Source organism: Salmo salar, chromosome ssa26 (genome assembly GCF_905237065.1).
Source record: "Salmo salar chromosome ssa26, Ssal_v3.1, whole genome shotgun sequence".
Lineage (NCBI taxonomy): Eukaryota > Metazoa > Chordata > Actinopteri > Salmoniformes > Salmonidae > Salmo > Salmo salar.
In genome coordinates, this window is record NC_059467.1 from 8,809,275 (window position 1) to 8,835,501 (window position 26,227).

Genomic DNA, 26,227 nt, shown 5'->3' on the forward strand with positions numbered 1-26,227 from the left:
CAAAAAGATTTGCTCCAAATATGCAGTAACCCGTTATTTGAATCTGAACCGAGAAAGATGAACCCGGAAACATAACGCCCGAGCGGAGTTTCCACATCCGGTTTTCAGCGGAAAATGAAGCTAGTTTACGCGGAACCACAGCATGTGTACTTTTTTGTGACTAAGATTTCGCTAAGTGTCTAGAATGATTTTCCAATGCCTCGACACGCAGCGTCGAACTCAAAGCATTCCGTTTACATTTTCGGAATAAGCTAACCAGTTACCCACCTGGAAGTACTTTGCCGTAGCACCAACTTTTTTTTCTAATTCCAAACTGTCGTATGGAAGGTTTAGGGGGACCTGCAAAATCAAGGTAGCTACAGTAATTGCTAACTAACGTTAGCTAGTTGAGCTACTCTATTTATCTGAGCCACTAGTCTATGACAAACAATAGGCAACTCCATGTACAGATAATTCATGTATTTCAATCAATGCGCCCTTGCAAGTGGCATATTTGCCGTCAATATAGACTTCAATACATAGTTAGCGAGCAAGATGATTTGGCTACTTGGTGGTACTCACTATTCGTTTATGTTGTGTGCCAAGTCTCATTGGATCTAACATTACTGCAGTGAGATGCAAGTTAGGATTGTCAGGTAGCCTGAGGCTAGTTTGATAAGCTGTATGGGGGTAATTCAGGACACAAAGCACCCATTAGGTATTGTGGTGTAATAAACAGTCGTGTTTACATGCAGACATAGGGAAGTAGTGTGGGTGGACTCCCTTGGTCAGTTGGTATAGGCCTAACGTTACACTTGGAATCACCACTATCTAATATTACAGAACGTATTTCCTCAGAATATTCCCATTCTCACTTTGATTTATAGGCTTAAGGAGATAGGCCTGGTCAGCTACTTGGAAATTACTAGGTCTAGCCAAACTATATTTAAGTTGACCCTGGGTGTCACCCAGATAGCTAGTTTAGTTGGTGTGAGATGGATGTAGATATAAAGCCAGAGGAGGAGGAGGTCATTTGGTCTGACACTTTTGATGCAGGTTATTCATGTGCCGAAAATAGATATGACACAGCAAAACAACGTCTTATTTGTAATCGGTTAGAAGATACAAAATCAAATGATAGCGAGATTAAAATGAAATCAACAAAAGTTGGTGCGCCACTTCAAACAGCTGTAAATGTGGGTGGTATAGGTGTTGTTCGTGTTCACACAGAACAGGATAGCCCAAGCACCTCTGTAGGGAATTTAATCAAAGAGGAGCCATGTTTTTACATGTCACCCAGTGATATTCAGATTGGAAAAGTATGTACCTTGTCTCGGTCTGTCCTGGTCAGCAACATTAAACAGGCAAATGTGATGTCCTTTGCAGAGAAAGTGGTGAAAAACTGCTACCCCTTGTGTAAAGAAATAGGTGTGGAATTTGATGTGAGATCCAAACCACTATCCAAAACAAAACTTGACTCACAGTTACTGACTAATGGTGTAATGTATGAGGTTCATAAGTTTGCAAAAAATACAAAAAGGAGTTATACGTATACTGTCTATAATATTCTGAAATATAATTTTAATGTATGTTTTCAAAATCAGAAACGCTGTCAAGATGCCTTACGTATTGCATCTAAACTGAATAGAATTGCCAAACGGAAACATGTCGCAAATAAAGACTTTTCAAAAAAAGTGTTTATAATACCGCTTGTGCCTAGACAATACAAGGAAAAAGAACCTACTTCACCTGCAAGATTCTCAAAAAGACAATTGGATTTGAAAAGGATACAAGAGGCAAATGATACAGAGGAGAAGAGGAACTGTCAGAAGATGGTTAGCAAGACCGGTTTGAAAAATCTGGTCGCTGATGCAAGGACTGTATGGTCTCTGCATGATGAAGAGATCATCTCTATCGAAACAGCTGAAACTGTCAAGCTTGGCCAAGATAATGGACCCACTGACTTCTGCTTAAAGGAGTCTGATGTTCACTCTGGGGTCACAGAGCAAACCCCATGCCCAGAGAACTACCAAGTTGACATTTGCAGGAAAATGATCAATGAAATTGTTACGAGTGGTGAAATGCAACAGATGAGATGGATTTTTGTACCTTTTTCAAACTGTTTTGGTGTTGGGACTGGTTCGGAAAAGAAATTTCAACAAATCCTTGCTGAATACAGATCAGACATCCTACCACTGGTAGTTGAGAAACATTGTGGCTTTAGTTCCACTGAAAAGACAATGATGTGCCTTGTAAGTCAGCTCTTCTGTGGCTTACATTTGATTGATGGCTTAGCTCACCAGGCAAAAACAACTCTTCTACTTTGGGAAAATATGATTTTAGGAGATAAAGAAGTAGGAGTCCATAGCTCCCCTAACATTGGGACAACAGAGTTGGAGTCTGGAACAGTGCGTTTGGTGAGTTCTGTGAGTGATGCTGTGCAAGAGCTTGGATGGGCAGAGGACGGTCAGCTTGTTCCGTTCGAAAGCTTTTTGACCAGCAAAAAAGAATTTGAAGAAGTTCCTTTGTCTCTATCCATTGGACACAGAATTGATGGTCTGTTTCATAATTCTGCTGGAGTGTGTAGCATCCATGATGATTTGGTTGAGTTTACCAGTACGTACGGAGCTGAGAGTAGTTTGCTTGCTGCAGTTGTTGCTGATTTGGAGGTTCAACAGTTCAAGGCCGGATACAGAGCTCTGGGTCTGGTTTCCAAGCTTATCATTGATCCTCTCTGGAGAGCCTTAACTTTGAAGGGAAACGTGTTGGAGATGGAAGAAAGATACCAAACCCTTGTTACCAAACTTAAGGAATGGCAGGAAGATGGGAGAGACCTTGTTAAAGGAAATGCATGCTTGTTTGATGACATTGATGTACCCAAGAACCTTGTGTTTGACAGGCTTACCATGTGGACCGACACAGACTTTTTTGAGTTGACTGTTCAGATTGTTGAGTTGATCCTAGCCAGTTTTCTGAAGGTATGTTCTATGATGCTTCCAGTCGAACCAGAGCTCCTGTCAAAGAAAAATGATCGATTCAGGAAGGATTTGGCAATATTAGATCAATTGCAAAAAGCTAAGTCAAATGCAGTCAGTATTGCCATTGAAGGCATGGACATGTGCAAGAAGAATCACACTTGGGAATGGCTGTCCTTTTTGGATGAACCAAAAATAGTGTCAATGAGGAAAACATTCCAGACAGTGTAGGCAAAGGAAGAAGAAAAGCTCTCTGCCACACCTGCAGAAGAATGGAAATGGTAAAGGAATAGACATGAAAGACAGGATATGTATTTTTTAATTTTAATTTATCTATTTACTAATGAACCACAGTGCAGAACCTTTTAATAGCATGGCATCTTTCAAAAATGCATGGAATGTGCTATTTTTTTCTAGCACCTTAGCTTTTGTGTTCAGACTGGTGAAAGATAAACAGCAATGCAACCTCAGATGAGTTCAGACAAGTAGATACAAGTATAATATAGTTACATTATATACCTATTTTGTGGTATACTGTATAGCCTAAATATGTTCAAACGTGGTGTCAGTAAATGTTGAATGTCGAATAACGCTTATCCATTTGGTACCACATGTGAATGGTTCCACGTGCTTACCTGTTTTTATATTGTTTGAAATCCAATGTAGAGGTTTTTCAGGAAGTGTGCTGTCAGGAAAAGTGTAGAGGCAATAGTTGAATTTGCAGATTCCCTTGGCCTTCTATTCCCTTTTGATGCCTGGTCATGTTTATGAAAAAAGAACATGATCATTTTGAAAGGAGACCAGTCGTTATTTTAGTGTTATTAGCTGATTTCTGGACCATTTTCCCCCTCACTTTTTGTATGACCATTGAATTGCCTACTTGAATGGTCAACTTAAATAGAAACAAGATGGAGAGCAAGGCTCTGAAAGTTGTCAACTTTTCCACTGTCAAAATGAGTCATGCTTTGTTTTAATTGTTTTTAAATACATTTTTAAATCATATTTTCGTTATCCATTTTTGAGAGCCTGTTTTATCTCTATATTTTTGTTGGAGATCAAGATGTTTTCATTAGGACAAATGCACACTGGACTGCAGTGCTTTTGTATCTGCTGCAGCATTCAACCTTCCACATTACTGTAGACTTCAGGAAGAACATGCTTTTAGATATAAACATCAAATAATTAGCATAAGGTGAGAGCTTCATTCACTTCGAAAACTATTCACTGTTTCAATTAAGTAGCTATTTAGTTTCTTCTGTTTTTTGTTTTGTTTACTATGACAATGCATTCTGTCTTTCTGCAGGCCGAGTTCCAGGTTTGTGATGTCCACCATGAGAGATTCTTATTGAAGTTTAACCAGTGACTGTGTGTACCAGTGTTTCCTCTGGAAATGTTGTTAGCTGTGGGGGAAAACTTAGCAGGGGTGGGGGGGTCCCCCTTTTTTTGTGTGTTCTGGGGACCTCCCTGTAAAACTTAATATGTATAAGTACTCTGAACCTAGGTTCTGGTGACTTTTTAAAAGGAAAAAACTCAAAGGGAGAGGGACAAAGAGCATCTACTTTCACATTTAAATGTTCTTACTCGTTTCATTGCAGAGAAGTCCCTCTCACAATTAACGGAAGACACTGGTATAGTCAGTGTGATTGCTGCTATCTGGCTTTGGCAGGGGTAGAGCTGCCCCCACTCATCAAACTGTGAGGCCAGCTTTGTCATTGCTGTCAGCTTGTCCAACCTCTGAAATACATGAAAAACTAAGATATGTACACATTAAACAAGAGCCAACAGAGTGGTAGTTCAACAGGAAAAAGTGTTGGGCAACACTGGCCTGAAATATTCTCATCAAAAGATTGTCACACTCATGCCATACCTTGAATGCTTCAACTAGCACATGTTGCTTGTAAAAGAGGGCCACTCTTGCAGCAAGAACTGCCTGGAGAGGAGGGTCAGGTTAACCTCTCTTGGGTATGTGGGACGTGACCGTCCCACCCGCGGTACACACTATCAACAGCCAGTGAAATAGCAGGGCGGCAAATTCAAAACAACAAAAATCTCATAATTCAAATTTCTCAAACACACAAGTATTATACACCATTTTAAAGATCCTCCTTAATCCAACCACAGTGTCCGATTTCAAAAAGGCTTTACGGCGAAAGCATAAAATTAGATTATGTTAGGACAGCGCCTAAACAAGAAAAACCACACAGCCATTTTCCAAGCAAGGAGAGGCGTCACAAAAACCAGAAATACAGCTAAAATTCATCACTAACCTTTGATGATCTTCATCAGATGACACTCCCAGGACTCAGTGTTACAAAATACATGTATATTTTGTTCGATAAAGTTCATATTTATATCCATAAACCGCATTTTACATTGACGCGTGATGTTCAGAAAATGTATTCCCACCAAACCTCCGGTGAATGAGCACATCAATTTACAAAAATACTCATCATAAACGTTGATAAAATTTACAACAGTTATTGAAAGAATTATAGATATACTTCTCCTTAATGTAACCGCTGTGTCAGATTTTAAAATAGCTTTACGGCGAAAGCACATTTTTCAGTATTCTGAGTACAGAGCTCAGCCATCAAAGCAAGCTATCCAGTTACCCGCCAAGTTCTGGAGTCAATAAACTCAGAATTAGTATTATAAATATTCCCTTACCTTTGCTGATCTTCGTTGGAATGCACTCCCAGGACTCCCACTTCCACAAGAAATGTTATTTTTGTTCGAAAAACTCCATATTTATGTCCAAATACCTCCTTTTGTTCACGCGTTCAGATCACAAATCCAAAGGCATAACGCGTGAGTGTAAAACCAGAGACGAAAAGTCAAATGGTTCCATTACCGTTCGTAGAAACATGTCAAACGATGTTTACAATCAATCCTTTGGGTCTTTTTAACATAAAACGTTGATAATATTCCAACCGGACAATAGCGTATTCATTACAGAGGAAAAAGAAGGAAGGGCGTGCTTGCCTGCCTGCGCAGTAAACAACTCACTGGTCCCAGGCAGTCCACTGATTGACTGAGCTCCTATTCTCTGCCCAGTAACAGTAGACGCATGAAACAAGTTTCTAAAGACTGTTGACAGCCAATGGAAGCCTTAGGAAGTGCAAAATGACCCCACAGACACTGTAGTTTCGATAGGGATTAGATAGGAAAAACTACAAGTCACTTCCTGGTTGGATTTCTTTCTCAGGTTTTTGCCTGCCATATGAGTTCTGTTATACTCACAGACATCATTCAAACAGTTTTAGAAACTTCAGAGTTTTATCTATCCAAATCTACTAATAATATGCATATCCTATCTTCCGGGCTCGAGAAGCAGGCAGTTTAATTTGGGCACGTTATTCATCTGAATTTCTGAATACTGCCCCCTACCCTAGAGAAGTTAAAGGTGTTTATTCTGCATTACGAAATCCTTGTCGACCCACTGTGCTGTCAGACTCAGCATGCTCATGAGGCTAACATCGCTGGTCCAAATGTCATTCGTGAAGCTAATAGCAGTGACGCCCATAGCAAGTAGCTCATGGATGTGCGTTTCAACAATACTGTGTAACTCCGGTAGGGCAACATCTGAAAAATAGCGCCTACTTGGTAGTGTGTACCGGGGCTCGAGGTGCTCGAACCAGTTCGGCAAAAGCCAACATCATCCATGACAGAGAACGGTTGATGGTCAAGGGCAATGAATTCCATTATCTTGGCGTGAATGGATTTCGCCTTTAAGTTGTCTCGCTGGAATTTTCTTAGTCTTTCAAATGACTGCTTGACTTGAACATGTTTAGTTGTTGGAAGTGTGCGCTTAGTTTTGTTATGCTTTTGTTCTAAGTAGGGGGGTGATGCACTTTCCAATGAGTAATTAGATCTGGTATTGAAAGATTTCACTTTCTCCCCTCCTCGGGAAATAATAGCAGCACAAATGTTGCATATGGCCTTTTGTTATCTTCCTTTAAAACTTCAAAATAGATCCACACAGCTGACGTTGTGGGCTTGGTTAGGAATGCTGTGTTGCATGTGTAGTGCTGTATTTTTCGTGGCGTCATTACGTCATCTACATACGTTATATAGGTACAGTGGGGGAAAAAGTATTTGATCCCCTGCTGATTTTGTACGTTTGCCCACTGACAAAGAAAGGATCAGTCTATAATTTTAATGGTAGTTTTATTTGAACAGTGAGAGACAGAATAACAACAAAAATATCCAGAAAAACACATGTCAAAAATGTTATGAATTGATTTTCATTTTAATGAGGGAATTAAGTATTTGACCCCCTCTCAATCAGAAAGATTTCTGGCTCCAAGGTGTCTTTTATACAGGTAACAAGCTGAGATTAGGAGCACACTCTTAAAGGGAGTGCTCCTAACCGCAGCTTGTTAACTGTAAAAAAGACACCTGTCCACAGAAGCAATCAATCAATCAGATTCCAAACTCTCCACCATGGCCAAGACCAAAGAGCTCTCCAAGGATGTCAGGGACAAGATTGTAGACCTACACAAGGCTGGAATGGGCTACAAGACCATCGCCAAGCAGCTTGGTGAGAAGGTGACAACATTTGGTGTGATTATTCGCAAATGGAAGAAACACAAAAGAACTGTCAATATCCCTCGGCCTGGGGCTCCATGCAAGATCTCACCTCGTGGAGTTGCAATGATCATGAGAACGGTGAGGAATCAGCCCAGAACTACACGGGAGGATCTTGTCAATGATCTCAAGGCAGCTGGGACCATAGTCACCAACAAAACAATTGGTAACACACTACGCCGTGAAGGACTGAAATCCTGCAGCGCCCGCAAGGTCCCCCTGCTCAAGAAAGCACATATACATGCCCGTCCGAAGTTTGCCAATGAACATCTGAATGATTCAGAGGACAACTGGGTGAAAGTGTTGTGGTCAGATGAGACCAATGTGGAGCTCTTTGACATCAACTCAACTCGCTGTGTTTGGAGGAGGAGGAATGCTGCCTCTGACCCCAAGAACACCATCTCCACCGTCAAACATGGAGGTGGAAACATTATGCTTTGGGGGTGTTTTTCTGCTAAGGGGACAGGACAACTTCACCGCATCAAAAGGACGATGGACGGGGCCATGTACCGTCAAATCTTGGGTGAGAACCTCCTTCCCTCAGCCAGGGCATTGAAAATGGGTCGTGGATGGGTATTCCAGCATGACAGTGACCCAAAACATACGGCCAAGGCAACAAAGGAGTGGCTCAAGAAGAAGCACATTAAGGTCCTGGAGTGGCCAAGCCAGTCTCCAGACCTTAATCCCATAGAAAATCTGTGGAGGGAGCTGAAGGTTCGAGTTGCCAAACGTCAACCTCAACCTTAATGACTTGGAGAAGATCTGCAAAGAGGAGTGGGACAAAATCCCTCCTGAGATGTGTGCAAACCTGGTGGCCAACTACAAGAAACGTCTGACCTCTGTGATTGCCAACAAGGGTTTTGCCACCAAGTACTAAGTCATGTTTTGCAGAGGGGTCAAATACTTATTTCCCTCATTAAATGCAAATCATTTTATAACATTTTTGACATGCGCTTGTCTGGATTTTTTTCTTATTCTGTCTCTCACTGTTCAAATAAACCTACTATTAAAATTATAGACTGATCATTTCTTTGTAAGTGGGCAAACGTACACAATCAGCAGTGGATCAAATACTTTTTCTCCCCACTGTACCCACGTCAGCTTTGACATCAATTTTGCACATTGGCGTTAAACTAGACATCGGGCCGATGTTGGCATTTGTAGCTAATATCGGCCAATTCCGATATGCTTACCGATATACCGTGCATCCCTAGAAATAATAGAAAAGTGAAACATGTAATAATAGATACACAATGAGTAACGATAGCATGGCTATATACAAGGGGTACCAGTACCAAGTTGATGTGCAGGGATATGAGGTAATTGAGGTATATACTGTATGTACATATAACTAGGAATAAAGTGACCGATTAGTAAACAGTAGCAGCAGCGTATGTGATGAGTTAAAAAAAAGTAAGTTCAGGTAGCTATTTGGTTAACTATTTAACGAACTATTTAGCTTATGGCTTGGGGGTAGAAGCTGTTCAGGGTCCTGTTGGTTTCAGAATTAGTGCATCAGTACCGCTTGCCGTGCGGTAGCAGAGAGAACAGTCTATGACTTGGGTGGTTGGAATCTTTCTCTGACACCACCTGGTATAGAGGTCCTGGTATGGAGCTCGGGCCTAGTGATGTACTGGGCTGTCTGCAGTACCCTAGTGCCTTGCAGTGCCGTACCAAGCAGTGATGAAGCCAGTCATGCTGTTCTCAATGATCAGTCAAGACTGCATGTAGTATTTTTACCTCTACAGTGTAGAGTCAACCATGTGGTGATATGAAACATTCCACATTGTTCCTCTGATTTATGTATCACTGGTGGGGAGACAGTTTCTGGATCAAAATATATGCAAGTAATGCTGTGACTTGGGATTTGATATCTTTTTACAATGATTAACACTGTCACTAGGCCGGGATGAAGTGGATATTCATATCCTCTCATGACTGGAGGTCAATGAGGTTATTCATTTTATTTTATTAATTTGCTTGATCTAATCATTTCATACATGTGTATTCTCTTTCAACTTGATGCATGTTATTTGAATCTGGGTGTACAACAGCTCTTTTCAGGGTCCAGTTTGTGATCCTCAAAAATGTATTAGTAGTCTTTTTTGTTGTGAGTTCCACTTATTTTTTTGTACTGTCTACTAACTTTCCTGCCGGTTTGAATATTCATGAAACATGATCATCTTTGGCTCTGCTCCTTATGTTTATTCACAGATCCTCTGCTTGAAACAATTACGGGATGTGAAGTCTGATTCTGTTCTCAACTTGTTGACCTGCCCTGAGGATGTTGAACACCACTGTTACACCTTCAGCCATTTATTTTTTTCCTGTCAGTCGATGGGCTGACTGACCTCAAGGCGCAGAAGGTGTTTTAAGGTTTGTCGTCAGACACAAATTATTCAGAGTCTGTTGTGAAAGACAAAGATATCCAGTCATTTCTAATTATTTATAATGTATGACAATAGTAGTTAAACACGACTCGAGAAATTATTGAATTACATATTCCTTGGCGGCAGTCAGCCTAGAGGTTTGAAATGTGAATCAGTTACTGAAGGGTGTCTAGTGTCATTTCCCAGCTGACCTCTGTGTACTAGTGTTGTGCCTTTTAGCTGGGCACATATGGGCCCTAAAATGTTCCATGGGCCCTAAAATGTTCCATGTGTGGTGTGCTGCGGCTGACCTGGTGCCTCTGCACATGTGTTTTGGGGGGTTGGGAAAGGCTAAAGACAAAGTTCAATTTCTGGAAAAAGGACAAAGCATTATCCTGTTGTATTTTAGGTATAGGAGGAGGTCTGGTCATCTAGTCTGGTGCAGTGGGGTGTTCCAGGTCCGCAACACTTGAGGAGAAAACTTCTTAATCATGATAAGGTATGGTAAACTTGTGACTGTACGTGTCATAGTCACTGTGTGGACCTCTATGAATCATTACTTAGCTAGGGACAGTTAGCTGCTTGCACATACAATAAATATTTATACAACTTTCTACAAAATTGGCTTGCCACTGTAAATGCTCAAAAACATGATGGTTCTTATCACACCGAAAGCGCACTTGATGATTAAATTATTTGTGTTGCTCCTTCCTTCACAGGTCCTCTGCTTGCCATACTAGAGGGACATAGTCTGTTTCCATCCTCAACTTGCGGACCTGCCCTGAGGATGTTTTACACCACTGTTGCGCCTTCAGCCATGTTGATTTCCGACTGGTTGTCTTTGGACTACATGCCATGGGCTGACTGACCTGAACCTTTACCAGAACAGAAATACAATGTTCATCAGACTTTCCTCACATTGGACTACTCTCTGATTAGTTATGAGGTCACAGGAAATGGACTCATTACTCATAAATCATTGCAGCTCACTTGACTGCTTCTGACTGTGGGTAGCAGAGCTCTCTGGTGTTTCACCATTTGAAATTAAACAACAAAAATGTAAATGACCATTGTTTTACACTTCCGACATATCGCAGCAGTAAGAGTAGTATTCTACCCGACTCATATAAACAACATCCTTGAGTGTTTCGTTGATGAATGTATCTTTATAAGATTGTATTCCTTTTTACCTGTAAAAAACCTGTAGACATGCATGACCCTGTAAATATTTTCAAGGAACATAAATCTCACTACTTGGTATTTTTATATGGGGATTGTGAGAAATATATTTGTAATGTACTTTTGTATGTTAATGGTAAATCAAAATAGTTTTCATTGGACTAGTCCATAAGATTTTTGTTAGGATTTGTTTGTCTTCACCAACTGTTCTTAATTATGCAACCTTTTTTGTCCAATTATCTCCACGTAATACAGCCATCTTTTCCATTCTTGGTTATCTGCCTCTGTAGCCTTTATCTAAACTTTCATTTTTTGTATTACTTTATTATTTTTATTGCTACTGTCTTCACATGGAGATGTTAGTTATGGGTTGATGATTCCAATTTGGCAACAGGTGCTTGGATAGTTGGGATTAAATAAGTATTGTTACGGTAATAAAAAATGTAAATATCGGTCCCACTTTAAACCAAGTACTACATTCACAAATCATCTATAAGTGTTTGTCGTACTCTATGAAGGGTTACATACCCATTGCCACTGTAGAGTGAATTGCCAAATGTGACATAACTCAATATGTATGTTCACACACCATTTGTAGAGTATGACATATGGTTATAGACTATTTGTGAAGTATTTATGTAGTGTTTATGAAGCCTTTATGAATGCTATTTAATGCCTTTATAAGTTGTACTCAAAATTATAAATACTAGTATTATTAATAGACTTATATTTGTTTGGGGTGTTAAGTGAGCTAGCAAGTGTATTATGGCATTTAGGTGTTATGGATAATAGCTCTGGAGGAGAGGTCGAGCCAAAACAAAGTAAACACTGTTGCCTCCAGTACGATAGGTGGCGATATTGCACTGTTTATCTTGACTGCAAAACAAAGAAGCAGATGCAAATGTCCAATCTGGAGTATCATGGGTCATGCACTGCATACGTGGAGTGTCTGAAAGTGGGCGTGTCAACAGAAGTGGGTGTATGGAAAGCGAATCAGCTAATTGGGCAGATTTGTTGCCACTTGACCATTTTGTGTGTGGGCTGCACGACAAGTAGATTGTTGAAAACCGTAGCATTTTAGCTAACCTTAATACCGTCATTCTCCTAACCTGCCACGTTAATGATCCAAACCTGCTACGCATTTTAGCTAAGCCTAACACCTTTCCTAACCTTAACCTCATTCTACTAACATGCCACGTTAATTATCCTAACCTGCTACCTTCTTCTTTGGGATTTGGTTGGCGGATCGCATCCAACTTCGTAGTAAATCCTCGCAATCCCAAGTACTCCTCTGCCGCTGCCACCACAACCAGTATTTTCTGTGACTTTCGATCCATTTCTGCAGTACAATTGAGAACCATGGCTATAAATGCGAAAAAAGCCAACCTTACTGAAGCACATGTTCTTCCCATCACTCTTTCTCGGTCTCTGCCTACTCACAGGAATCCTCTCAGGATCCCTCACCCTGTACCCATCTTCCACTACCAATCTTCACTGCTTTGGCATACAACACTTTCTGTACTACTCTAGGCCATCATTGTAAATAAGAATTGGTTCTTAACTGACTTGCCTAGTTAAATAAAGGTTAAATACATAACCCTGGCAACCTCAATCTGCCTTTCTCTCACTAGACACCTCCGATCTCCAGCCCCATGGGCACCCCCACAACTAACATGCATAACTTGTCCCACCGATACCACACATTCCATCGTCTTATGCCCTCCTGCACACTTCTCACATCTAGGCATCTCCCTCCTACACACTGCTGCAACATGCCCATAAACTTGACACCTAAAACACTGTAGTATTTTCAGGAAACAAAAGCTCTCACGGGATAACTGACACTTCCTACCCTGACCTTATCTGGCAAAGACTCTTCATAAAAAGCATGACAGACAAAGTCTTCTGTTTCCCCACACTCTCCATCGGATCTACATCTCACCAAACTGTGTGTCACAGACACCAGGAATCTTATGTTTCAACTGCTCCTCCTTAACACTTAGTGTCGACCCCGTTATCACTCCTTTCATCGGCGCCCTTCTCTGGAGAGCAAAGCATGTCCCAATTCTTGTCCCTCATCGCGTAATCCGGATTACCCGCTCCCTCTGGGTGGAGGAAACACAATAAATCTACATGAGTCCACTCCTAGTTACCTTCACCAACTCAACAGTTCCCAACCTATCCTCCCCCACAGTTTGACACCACATATGTTTCAGCCAAAATGAAATGATCCATTGGCTCTACAAATCTGACTCCCACTGGGCCAAAATCATCCTTATCATTCTCGGGACGAGGCCTGAATTCTCATTGAAGAAATATTTGATCATCATACAGTTCTCTTTTGCCCAAATTATAATCTATAACAAACAAAATGGACTGCGTTTTGTAGACTTGACCATTTGCCAAAGTAAAAAAAAAAGCGTTTAGAAGGACTGCCAGGGCGAATTGAGTTATTGCACATCAAGGCAGGCCTTCCCTTACGGAAAAATTCAAATAAATTATAGAACGCGCAAATAGGATCTCACTATCTCGTGCTTCACTCTGCCCACCTCCTTGTTCTATGATTATTTTGATCCAATTGGAAACGACAGGCTATATATTGGGTTAATTTTCAAAAAAGATTTGTTCCAAATATGCAGTAACCCGTTATTTGAATCTGAACCGAGAAAGATGAACCCGGAAACATAACGCCCGAGCGGAGTTTCCACATCCGGTTTTCAGCGGAAAATGAAGCTAGTTTACGCGGAACCACAGCATGTGTACTTTTTTTGTGACTAAGATTTCGCTAAGTGTCTAGAATGATTTTCCAATGCCTCGACACGCAGCGTCGAACTCAAAGCATTCCGTTTACATTTTCGGAATAAGCTAACCAGTTACCCACCTGGAAGTACTTTGCCGTAGGACCAACTTTTTTTTTCTAATTCCAAACTGTCGTATGGAAGGTTTAGGGGGACCTGCAAAATCAAGGTAGCTACAGTAATTGCTAACTAACGTTAGCTAGTTGAGCTACTCTATTTATCTGAGCCACTAGTCTATGACAAACAATAGGCAACTCCATGTACAGATAATTCATGTATTTCAATCAATGCGCCCTTGCAAGTGGCATATTTGCCGTCAATATAGACTTCAATACATAGTTAGCTAGCAAGATGATTTGGCTACTTGGTGGTACTCACTATTCGTTTATGTTGTGTGCCAAGTCTCATTGGATCTAACATTACTGCAGTGAGATGCAAGTTAGGATTGTCAGGTAGCCTGAGGCTAGTTTGATAAGCTGTATGGGGGTAATTCAGGACACAAAGCACCCATTAGGTGTTGTGGTGTAATAAACAGTCGTGTTTACATGCAGACATAGGGAAGTAGTGTGGGTGGACTCCCTTGGTCAGTTGGTATAGGCCTAACGTTACACTTGGAATCACCACTATCTAATATTACAGAACGTATTTCCTCAGAATATTCCCATTCTCACTTTGATTTATAGGCTTAAGGAGATAGCCCTGGTCAGCTACTTGGAAATTACTAGGTCTAGCCAAACTATATTTAAGTTGACCCTGGGTGTCACCCAGATAGCTAGTTTAGTTGGTGTGAGATGGATGTAGATATAAAGCCAGAGGAGGAGGAGGTGGGGATATCTCCAGCTGTCATTTGGTCTGACACTTTTGATGCAGGTTATTCATGTGCCGAAAATAGATATGACACAGCAAAACAACGTCTTATTTGTAATCGGTTAGAAGATACAAAATCAAATGATAGCGAGATTAAAATGAAATCAACAAAAGTTGGTGCGCCACTTCAAACAGCTGTAAATGTGGGTGGTATAGGTGTTGTTCGTGTTCACACAGAACAGGATAGCCCAAGCACCTCTGTAGGGAATTTAATCAAAGAGGAGCCATGTTTTTACATGTCACCCAGTGATATTCAGATTGGAAAAGTATGTACCTTGTCTCGGTCTGTCCTGGTCAGCAACATTAAACAGGCAAATGTGATGTCCTTTGCAGAGAAAGTGGTGAAAAACTGCTACCCCTTGTGTAAAGAAATAGGTGTGGAATTTGATGTGAGATCCAAACCACTATCCAAAACAAAACTTGACTCACAGTTACTGACTAATGGTGTAATGTATGAGGTTCATAAGTTTGCAAAAAATACAAAAAGGAGTTATACGTATACTGTCTATAATATTCTGAAATATAATTTTAATGTATGTTTTCAAAATCAGAAACGCTGTCAAGATGCCTTACGTATTGCATCTAAACTGAATAGAATTGCCAAACGGAAACATGTCGCAAATAAAGACTTTTCAAAAAAAGTGTTTATAATACCGCTTGTGTCTAGACAATACAAGGAAAAAGAACCTACTTCACCTGCAAGATTCTCAAAAAGACAATTGGATTTGAAAAGGATACAAGAGGCAAATGATACAGAGGAGAAGAGGAACTGTCAGAAGATGGTTAGCAAGACCGGTTTGAAAAATCTGGTCGCTGATGCAAGGACTGTATGGTCTCTGCATGATGAAGAGATCATCTCTATCGAAACAGCTGAAACTGTCAAGCTTGGCCAAGATAATGGACCCACTGACTTCTGCTTAAAGGAGTCTGATGTTCACTCTGGGGTCACAGAGCAAACCCCATGCCCAGAGAACTACCAAGTTGACATTTGCAGGAAAATGATCAATGAAATTGTTACGAGTGGTGAAATGCAACAGATGAGATGGATTTTTGTACCTTTTTCAAACTGTTTTGGTGTTGGGACTGGTTCGGAAAAGAAATTTCAACAAATCCTTGCTGAATACAGATCAGACATCCTACCACTGGTAGTTGAGAAACATTGTGGCTTTAGTTCCACTGAAAAGACAATGATGTGCCTTGTAAGTCAGCTCTTCTGTGGCTTACATTTGATTGATGGCTTAGCTCACCAGGCAAAAACAACTCTTCTACTTTGGGAAAATATGATTTTAGGAGATAAAGAAGTAGGAGTCCATAGCTCCCCTAACATTGGGACAACAGAGTTGGAGTCTGGAACAGTGCGTTTGGTGAGTTCTGTGAGTGATGCTGTGCAAGAGCTTGGATGGGCAGAGGACGGTCAGCTTGTTCCGTTCGAAAGCTTTTTGACCAGCAAAAAAGAATTTGAAGAAGTTCCTTTGTCTCTATCCATTGGACACAGAATTGATGGTCTATTTCATAATTCTGCTGGAGAGTGTAGCATCCATGATGATTTGGTTGAGTTTACCAGTACGTACGGAGCTGAGAGTAGTTTGCTTGCTGCAGTTGTTGCTGATTTGGAGGTTCAACAGTTCAAGGCCGGATGCAGAGCTCTGGGTCTGGTTTCCAAGCTTATCATTGATCCTCTCTGGAGAGCCTTAACTTTGAAGGGAAACGTGTTGGAGATGGAAGAAAGATACCAAACCCTTGTTACCAAACTTAAGGAATGGCAGGAAGATGGGAGAGACCTTGTTAAAGGAAATGCATGCTTGTTTGATGACATTGATGTACCCAAGAACCTTGTGTTTGACAGGCTTACCATGTGGACCGACACAGACTTTTTTGAGTTGACTGTTCAGATTGTTGAGTTGATCCTAGCCAGTTTTCTGAAGGTATGTTCTATGATGCTTCCAGTCGAACCAGAGCTCCTGTCAAAGAAAAATGATCGATTCAGGAAGGATTTGGCAATATTAGATCAATTGCAAAAAGCTAAGTCAAATGCAGTCAGTATTGCCATTGAAGGCATGGACATGTGCAAGAAGAATCACACTTGGGAATGGCTGTCCTTTTTGGATGAACCAAAAATAGTGTCAATGAGGAAAACATTCCAGACAGTGTAGGCAAAGGAAGAAGAAAAGCTCTCTGCCACACCTGCAGAAGAATGGAAATGGTAAAGGAATAGACATGAAAGACAGGATATGTATTTTTTAATTTATCTATTTACTAATGAACCACAGTGCAGAACCTTTTAATAGCATGGCATCTTTCAAAAAATGCATGGAATGTGCTATTTTTTTCTAGCACCTTAGCTTTTGTGTTCAGACTGGTGAAAGATAAACAGCAATGCAACCTCAGATGAGTTCAGACAAGTAGATACAAGTATAATATAGTTACATTATATACCTATTTTGTGGTATACTGTATAGCCTAAATATGTTCAAACGTGGTGTCAGTAAATGTTGAATGTCGAATAACGCTTATCCATTTGGTACCACATGTGAATGGTTCCACGTTCTTACCTGTTTTTATATTGTTTGAAATCCAATGTAGAGGTTTTTCAGGAAGTGTGCTGTCAGGAAAAGTGTAGAGGCAATAGTTGAATTTGCAGATTCCCTTGGCCTTCTATTCCCTTTTGATGCCTGGTCATGTTTATGAAAAAAAGAACATGATCATTTTGAAATGAGACCAGTCGTTATTTTAGTGTTATTAGCTGATTTCTGGACCATTTTTCCCCCTCACTTTTTGTATGACCATTGAATTGCCTACTTGAATGGTCAACTTAAATAGAAACAAGATGGAGAGCAAGGCTCTGAAAGTTGTCAACTTTTCCACTGTCAAAATGAGTCATGCTTTGTTTTAATTGTTTTTAAATACATTTTTAAATCATATTTTCGTTATCCATTTTTGAGAGCCTGTTTTATCTCTATATTTTTGTTGGAGATCAAGATGTTTTCATTAGGACAAATGCACACTGGACTGCAGTGCTTTTGTATCTGCTGCAGCATTCAACCTTCCACATTACTGTAGACTTCAGGAAGAACATGCTTTTAGATATAAACATCAAATAATTAGCATAAGGTGAGAGCTTCATTCACTTCGAAAACTATTCACTGTTTCAATTAAGTAGCTATTTAGTTTCTTCTGTTTTTTGTTTTGTTTACTATGACAATGCATTCTGTCTTTCTGCAGGCCGAGTTCCAGGTTTGTGATGTCCACCATGAGAGATTCTTATTGAAGTTTAACCAGTGACTGTGTGTACCAGTGTTTCCTCTGGAAATGTTGTTAGCTGTGGGGGAAAACTTAGCAGGGGTGGGGGGGTCCCCCTTTTTTGTGTGTTCTGGGGACCTCCCTGTAAAACTTAATATGTATAAGTACTCTGAACCTAGGTTCTGGTGACTTTTTAAAAGGAAAAAACTCAAAGGGAGAGGGACAAAGAGCATCTACTTTCACATTTAAATGTTCTTACTCGTTTCATTGCAGAGAAGTCCCTCTCACAATTAACGGAAGACACTGGTATAGTCAGTGTGATTGCTGCTATCTGGCTTTGGCAGGGGTAGAGCTGCCCCCACTCATCAAACTGTGAGGCCAGCTTTGTCATTGCTGTCAGCTTGTCCAACCTCTGAAATACATGAAAAACTAAGATATGTACACATTAAACAAGAGCCAACAGAGTGGTAGTTCAACAGGAAAAAGTGTTGGGCAACACTGGCCTGAAATATTCTCATCAAAAGATTGTCACACTCATGCCATACCTTGAATGCTTCAACTAGCACATGTTGCTTGTAAAAGAGGGCCACTCTTGCAGCAAGAACTGCCTGGAGAGGAGGGTCAGGTTAACCTCTCTTGGGTATGTGGGACGTGACCGTCCCACCCGCGGTACACACTATCAACAGCCAGTGAAATAGCAGGGCGGCAAATTCAAAACAACAAAAATCTCATAATTCAAATTTCTCAAACACACAAGTATTATACACCATTTTAAAGATCCTCCTTAATCCAACCACAGTGTCCGATTTCAAAAAGGCTTTACGGCGAAAGCATAAAATTAGATTATGTTAGGACAGCGCCTAAACAAGAAAAACCACACAGCCATTTTCCAAGCAAGGAGAGGCGTCACAAAAACCAGAAATACAGCTAAAATTCATCACTAACCTTTGATGATCTTCATCAGATGACACTCCCAGGACTCAGTGTTACAAAATACATGTATATTTTGTTCGATAAAGTTCATATTTATATCCATAAACCGCATTTTACATTGGCGCGTGATGTTCAGAAAATGTATTCCCACCAAACCTCCGGTGAATGAGCACATCAATTTACAAAAATACTCATCATAAACGTTGATAAAATTTACAACAGTTATTGAAAGAATTATAGATATACTTCTCCTTAATGTAACCGCTGTGTCAGATTGTAAAGTAGCTTTACGGCGAAAGCACATTTTTCAGTATTCTGAGTACAGAGCTCAGCCATCAAAGCAAGCTATACAGTTACCCGCCAAGTTCTGGAGTCAATAAACTCAGAATTAGTATTATAAATATTCCCTTACCTTTGCTGATCTTCGTTGGAATGCACTCCCAGGACTCCCACTTCCACAAGAAATGTTATTTTTGTTCGAAAAACTCCATATTTATGTCCAAATACCTCCTTTTGTTCACGCGTTCAGATCACAAATCCAAAGGCATAACGCGTGAGTGTAAAACCAGAGACGAAAAGTCAAATGGTTCCATTACCGTTCGTAGAAACATGTCAAACGATGTTTACAATCAATCCTTTGGGTCTTTTTAACATAAAACTTTGATAATATTCCAACCGGACAATAGCGTATTCATTACAGAGGAAAAAGAAGGAAGGGCGTGCTTGCCTGCCTGCGCAGTAAACAACTCACTGGTCCCAGGCAGTCCACTGATTGACTGAGCTCCTATTCTCTGCCCAGTAACAGTAGACGCATGAAACAAGTTTCTAAAGACTGTTGACAGCCAATGGAAGCCTTAGGAAGTGCAAAATGACCCCACAGACACTGTAGTTTCGATAGGGATTAGATAGGAAAAACTACAAGTCACTTCCTGGTTGGATTTCTTTCTCAGGTTTTTGCCTGCCATATGAGTTCTGTTATACTCACAGACATCATTCAAACAGTTTTAGAAACTTCAGAGTTTTATCTATCCAAATCTACTAATAATATGCATATCCTATCTTCCGGGCTCGAGAAGCAGGCAGTTTAATTTGGGCACGTTATTCATCTGAATTTCTGAATACTGCCCCCTACCCTAGAGAAGTTAAAGGTGTTTATTCTGCATTACGAAATCCTTGTCGACCCACTGTGCTGTCAGACTCAGCATGCTCATGAGGCTAACATCGCTGGTCCAAATGTCATTCGTGAAGCTAATAGCAGTGACGCCCATAGCAAGTAGCTCATGGATGTGCGTTTCAACAATACTGTGTAACTCCGGTAGGGCAACATCTGAAAAATAGCGCCTACTTGGTAGTGTGTACCGGGGCTCGAGGTGCTCGAACCAGTTCGGCAAAAGCCAACATCATCCATGACAGAGAACGGTTGATGGTCAAGGGCAATGAATTCCATTATCTTGGCGTGAATGGATTTCGCCTTTAAGTTGTCTCGCTGGAATTTTCTTAGTCTTTCAAATGACTGCTTGACTTGAACATGTTTAGTTGTTGGAAGTGTGCGCTTAGTTTTGTTATGCTTTTGTTCTAAGTAGGGGGGTGATGCACTTTCCAATGAGTAATTAGATCTGGTATTGAAAGATTTCACTTTCTCCCCTCCTCGGGAAATAATAGCAGCACAAATGTTGCATATGGCCTTTTTGTTATCTTCCTTTACAACTTCAAAATAGATCCACACAGCTGACGTTGTGGGCTTGGTTAGGAATGCTGTGTTGCATGTGTAGTGCTGTATTTTTCGTGGCATCATTACGTCATCTACATACGTTATATAGGTACAGTGGGGGGAAAAAGTATTTGATCCCCTGCTGATTTTGTACGTTTGCCCACTGACAAAGAAAGGATCAGTCTATAATTTTAATGGTAGTTTTATTTGAACAGTGAGAGACAGAATAACAACAAAAATATCCAGAAAAACACATGTCAAAAATGTTATAAATTGATTTTCATTTTAATGAGGGAATTAAGTATTTGACCCCCTCTCAATCAGAAAGATTTCTGGCTCCAAGGTGTCTTTTATACAGGTAACAAGCTGAGATTAGGAGCACACTCTTAAAGGGAGTGCTCCTAACCGCAGCTTGTTAACTGTAAAAAAGACACCTGTCCACAGAAGCAATCAATCAGATTCCAAACTCTCCACCATGGCCAAGACCAAAGAGCTCTCCAAGGATGTCAGGGACAAGATTGTAGACCTACACAAGGCTGGAATGGGCTACAAGACCATCGCCAAGCAGCTTGGTGAGAAGGTGACAACATTTGGTGTGATTTTTTTCGCAAATGGAAGAAACACAAAAGAACTGTCAATATCCCTCGGCCTGGGGCTCCATGCAAGATCTCACCTCGTGGAGTTGCAATGATCATGAGAACGGTGAGGAATCAGCCCAGAACTACACGGGAGGATCTTGTCAATGATCTCAAGGCAGCTGGGACCATAGTCACCAACAAAACAATTGGTAACACACTACGCCGTGAAGGACTGAAATCCTGCAGCGCCCGCAAGGTCCCCCTGCTCAAGAAAGCACATATACATGCCCGTCCGAAGTTTGCCAATGAACATCTGAATGATTCAGAGGACAACTGGGTGAAAGTGTTGTGGTCAGATGAGACCAATATGGAGCTCTTTGACATCAACTCAACTCGCTGTGTTTGGAGGAGGAGGAATGCTGCCTCTGACCCCAAGAACACCATCTCCACCGTCAAACATGGAGGTGGAAACATTATGCTTTGGGGGTGTTTTTCTGCTAAGGGGACAGGACAACTTCACCGCATCAAAAGGACGATGGACGGGGCCATGTACCGTCAAATCTTGGGTGAGAACCTCCTTCCCTCAGCCAGGGCATTGAAAATGGGTCGTGGATGGGTATTCCAGCATGACAATGACCCAAAACATACGGCCAAGGCAACAAAGGAGTGGCTCAAGAAGAAGCACATTAAGGTCCTGGAGTGGCCAAGCCAGTCTCCAGACCTTAATCCCATAGAAAATCTGTGGAGGGAGCTGAAGGTTCGAGTTGCCAAACGTCAACCTCGAAACCTTAATGACTTGGAGAAGATCTGCAAAGAGGAGTGGGACAAAATCCCTCCTGAGATGTGTGCAAACCTGGTGGCCAACTACAAGAAACGTCTGACCTCTGTGATTGCCAACAAGGGTTTTGCCACCAAGTACTAAGTCATGTTTTGCAGAGGGGTCAAATACTTATTTCCCTCATTAAATGCAAATCATTTTATAACATTTTTGACATGCGCTTGTCTGGATTTTTTTCTTATTCTGTCTCTCACTGTTCAAATAAACCTACTATTAAAATTATAGACTGATCATTTCTTTGTAAGTGGGCAAACGTACACAATCAGCAGTGGATCAAATACTTTTTTCCCCCACTGTACCCACGTCAGCTTTGACATCAATTTTGCACATTGGCGTTAAACTAGACATCGGGCCGATGTTGGCATTTGTAGCTAATATCGGCCAATTCCGATATGCTTACCGATATACCGTGCATCCCTAGAAATAATAGAAAAGTGAAACATGTAATAATAGATACACAATGAGTAACGATAGCATGGCTATATACAAGGGGTACCAGTACCAAGTTGATGTGCAGGGATATGAGGTAATTGAGGTATATACTGTATGTACATATAACTAGGAATAAAGTGACCGATAGTAAACAGTAGCAGCAGCGTATGTGATGAGTTAAAAAAAAGTAAGTTCAGGTAGCTATTTGGTTAACTATTTAACGAACTATTTAGCTCATGGCTTGGGGGTAGAAGCTGTTCAGGGTCCTGTTGGTTTCAGAATTAGTGCATCAGTAGCGCTTGCCGTGCGGTAACAGAGAGAATAGTCTATGACTTGGGTGGTTGGAATCTTTCTCTGACACCACCTGGTATAGTGGTCCTGGTATGGAGCTCGGGCCTAGTGATGTACTGGGCTGTCTGCAGTACCCTAGTGCCTTGCAGTGCCGTACCAAGCAGTGATGAAGCCAGTCATGCTGTTCTCAATGATCAGTCAAGACTGCATGTAGTATTTTTACCTCTACAGTGTAGAGTCAACCATGTGGTGATATGAAACATTCCACATTGTTCCTCTGATTTATGTATCACTGGTGGGGAGACAGTTTCTGGATCAAAATATATGCAAGTAATGCTGTGACTTGGGATTTGATATCTTTTTACAATGATTAACACTGTCACTAGGCCGGGATGAAGTGGATATTCATATCCTCTCATGACTGGAGGTCAATGAGGTTATTCATTTTATTTTATTAATTTGCTTGATCTAATCATTTCATACATGTGTATTCACAGGTGATGCGTGTGCTTCTCTTTCAACTTGATGCATGTTATTTGAATCTGGGTGTACAACAGCTCTTTTCAGGGTCCAGTTTGTGATCCTCAAAAATGTATTAGTAGTGTCTTTTTTGTTGTGAGTTCCACTTATTTTTTTGTGCTGTCTACTAACTTTCCTGCCGGTTTGAATATTCATGAAACATGATCATCTTTGGCTCTGCTCCTTATGTTTATTCACAGATCCTCTGCTTGAAACAATTACGGGATGTGAAGTCTGATTCTGTTCTCAACTTGTTGACCTGCCCTGAGGATGTTGAACACCACTGTTACACCTTCAGCCATTTATTTTTTTCCTGTCAGTCGATGGGCTGACTGACCTCAAGGCGCAGAAGGTGTTTTAAGGTTTGTCGTCAGACACAAATTATTCAGAGTCTGTTGTGAAAGACAAAGATATCCAGTCATTTCTAATTATTTATAATGTATGACAATAGTAGTTAAACACGACTCGAGAAATTATTGAATTACATATTCCTTGGCGGCAGTCAGCCTAGAGGTTTGAAATGTGAATCAGTTACTGAAGGGTGTCTAGTGTCATTTCCCAGCTGACCTCTGTGTACTAGTGTTGTGCCTTTTAGCTGGGCACATATGGGCCCTAAAATGTTCCATGGGCCCTAAAATGTTCCATGTGTGGTGTGCTGCGGCTGACCTGGTGCCTCTGCACGTGTGTTTTGGGGGGTTGGGAAAGGCTAAAGACAAAGTTCAATTTCTGGAAAAAAGGACAAAGCGTTATCCTGTTGTATTTTAGGTATAGGAGGAGGTCTGGTCATCTAGTCTGGTGCAGTGGGGTGTTCCAGGTCCGCAACACTTGAGGAGAAAACTTCTTAATCATGATAAGGTATGGTAAACTTGTGACTGTACGTGTCATAGTCACTGTGTGGACCTCTATGAATCATTACTTAGCTAGGGACAGTTAGCTGCTTGCACATACAATAAATATTTATACAACTTTCTACAAAATTGGCTTGCCACTGTAAATGCTCAAAAACATGATGGTTCTTATCACACCGAAAGCGCACTTGATGATTAAATTATTTGTGTTGCTCCTTCCTTCACAGGTCCTCTGCTTGCCATACTAGAGGGACATAGTCTGTTTCCATCCTCAACTTGCGGACCTGCCCTGAGGATGTTTTACACCACTGTTGCGCCTTCAGCCATGTTGATTTCCGACTGGTTGTCTTTGGACTACATGCCATGGGCTGACTGACCTGAACCTTTACCAGAACAGAAATACAATGTTCATCAGACTTTCCTCACATTGGACTACTCTCTGATTAGTTATGAGGTCACAGGAAATGGACTCATTACTCATAAATCATTGCAGCTCACTTGACTGCTTCTGACTGTGGGTAGCAGAGCTCTCTGGTGTTTCACTATTTGAAATTAAACAACAAAAATGTAAATGACCATTGTTTTACACTTCCGACATATCGCAGCAGTAAGAAAAGTATTCTACCCGACTCATATAAACAACATCCTTGAGTGTTTCGTTGATGAATGTATCTTTATAAGATTGTATTCCTTTTTTACCTGTAAAAAACCTGTAGACATGCATGATCCTGTAAATATTTTCAAGGAACATAAATCTCACTACTTGGTATTTTTATATGGGGATTGTGAAAAATATATTTGTAATGTACTTTTGTATGTTAATTGTAAATCAAAATAGTTTTCATTGGACTAGTCCATAAGATTTTAGTCAGGATTTGTTTGTCTTCACCAACTGTTCTTAATTATGCAACCTTTTTTGTCCAATTATCTCCACGTAATACAGCCATCTTTTCCATTCTTGGTTATCTGCCTCTGTAGCCTTTATCTAAACTTTCATTTTTTTGTATTACTTTATTATTTTTATTGCTACTGTCTTCACATGGAGATGTTAGTTATGGGTTGATGATTCCAATTTGGCAACAGGTGCTTGGATAGTTGGGATTAAATAAGTATTGTTACGGTAATAAAAAATGTAAATATCGGTCCCACTTTAAACCAAGTACTACATTCACAAATCATCTATAAGTGTTTGTCGTACTCTATGAAGGGTTACATACCCATTGCCACTGTAGAGTGAATTGCCAAATGTGACATAACTCAATATGTATGTTCACACACCATTTGTAGAGTATGACATATGGTTCTAGACTATTTGTGAAGTATTTATGTAGTGTTTATGAAGCCTTTATGAATGCTATTTAATGCCTTTATAAGTTGTACTCAAAATTATAAATACTAGTATTATTAATAGACTTATATTTGTTTGGGGTGTTAAGTGAGCTAGCAAGTGTATTATGGCATTTAGGTGTTATGGATAATAGCTCTGGAGGAGAGGTCGAGCCAAAACAAAGTAAACACTGTTGCCTCCAGTACGATAGGTGGCGATATTGCACTGTTTATCTTGACTGCAAAACAAAGAAGCAGATGCAAATGTCCAATCTGGAGTATCATGGGTCATGCACTGCATACGTGGAGTGTCTGAAAGTGGGCGTGTCAACAGAAGTGGGTGTATGGAAAGCGAATCAGCTAATTGGGCAGATTTGTTGCCACTTGACCATTTTGTGTGTGGGCTGCACGACAAGTAGATTGTTGAAAACCGTAGCATTTTAGCTAACCTTAATACCGTCATTCTCCTAACCTGCCACGTTAATTATCCAAACCTGCTACGCATTTTAGCTAAGCCTAACACCTTTCCTAACCTTAACCTCATTCTACTAACATGCCACGTTAATTATCCTAACCTGCTACCTTCTTCTTTGGGATTTGGTTGGCGGATCGCATCCAACTTCGTAGTAAATCCTCGCAATCCCAAGTACTCCTCTGCCGCTGCCACCACAACCAGTATTTTCTGTGACTTTCGATCCATTTCTGCAGTACAATTGAGAACCATGGCTATAAATGCGAAAAAGCCAACCTTACTGAA

General features: G+C 40.7%; 1 protein-coding gene across 7 annotated transcripts; it reads left to right on the plus strand.

Annotated features, from left to right (window-relative positions):
* The first annotated feature begins 134 nt into the window (after positions 1-134).
* On the plus strand, positions 135-25,109 carry LOC123730734 (uncharacterized). Of its 7 annotated transcripts, XM_045708058.1 has the most exons (7): positions 135-4,146; positions 9,756-9,917; positions 10,320-10,409; positions 10,630-17,865; positions 23,497-23,658; positions 24,062-24,151; positions 24,372-25,109. In XM_045708058.1, the coding sequence occupies exon 1, from the start codon at positions 975-977 to the stop codon at positions 3,183-3,185; it is 2,211 nt and encodes a 736-aa protein (XP_045564014.1). In that variant the 5' UTR covers positions 135-974; the 3' UTR covers positions 3,186-4,146; positions 9,756-9,917; positions 10,320-10,409; positions 10,630-17,865; positions 23,497-23,658; positions 24,062-24,151; positions 24,372-25,109. The 7 variants fall into 7 exon arrangements, with proteins under 7 accessions (XP_045564014.1, XP_045564010.1, XP_045564009.1 ...); XM_045708054.1 differs by lacking the exons at positions 9,756-9,917; positions 10,320-10,409 and adding an exon at positions 17,977-18,038 and having other exon boundaries at positions 135-1,007; positions 14,709-17,865; XM_045708053.1 differs by lacking the exons at positions 9,756-9,917; positions 10,320-10,409 and adding an exon at positions 17,977-17,988 and having other exon boundaries at positions 135-1,007; positions 14,709-17,865.
* Positions 25,110-26,227: the final 1,118 nt, after the last annotated feature.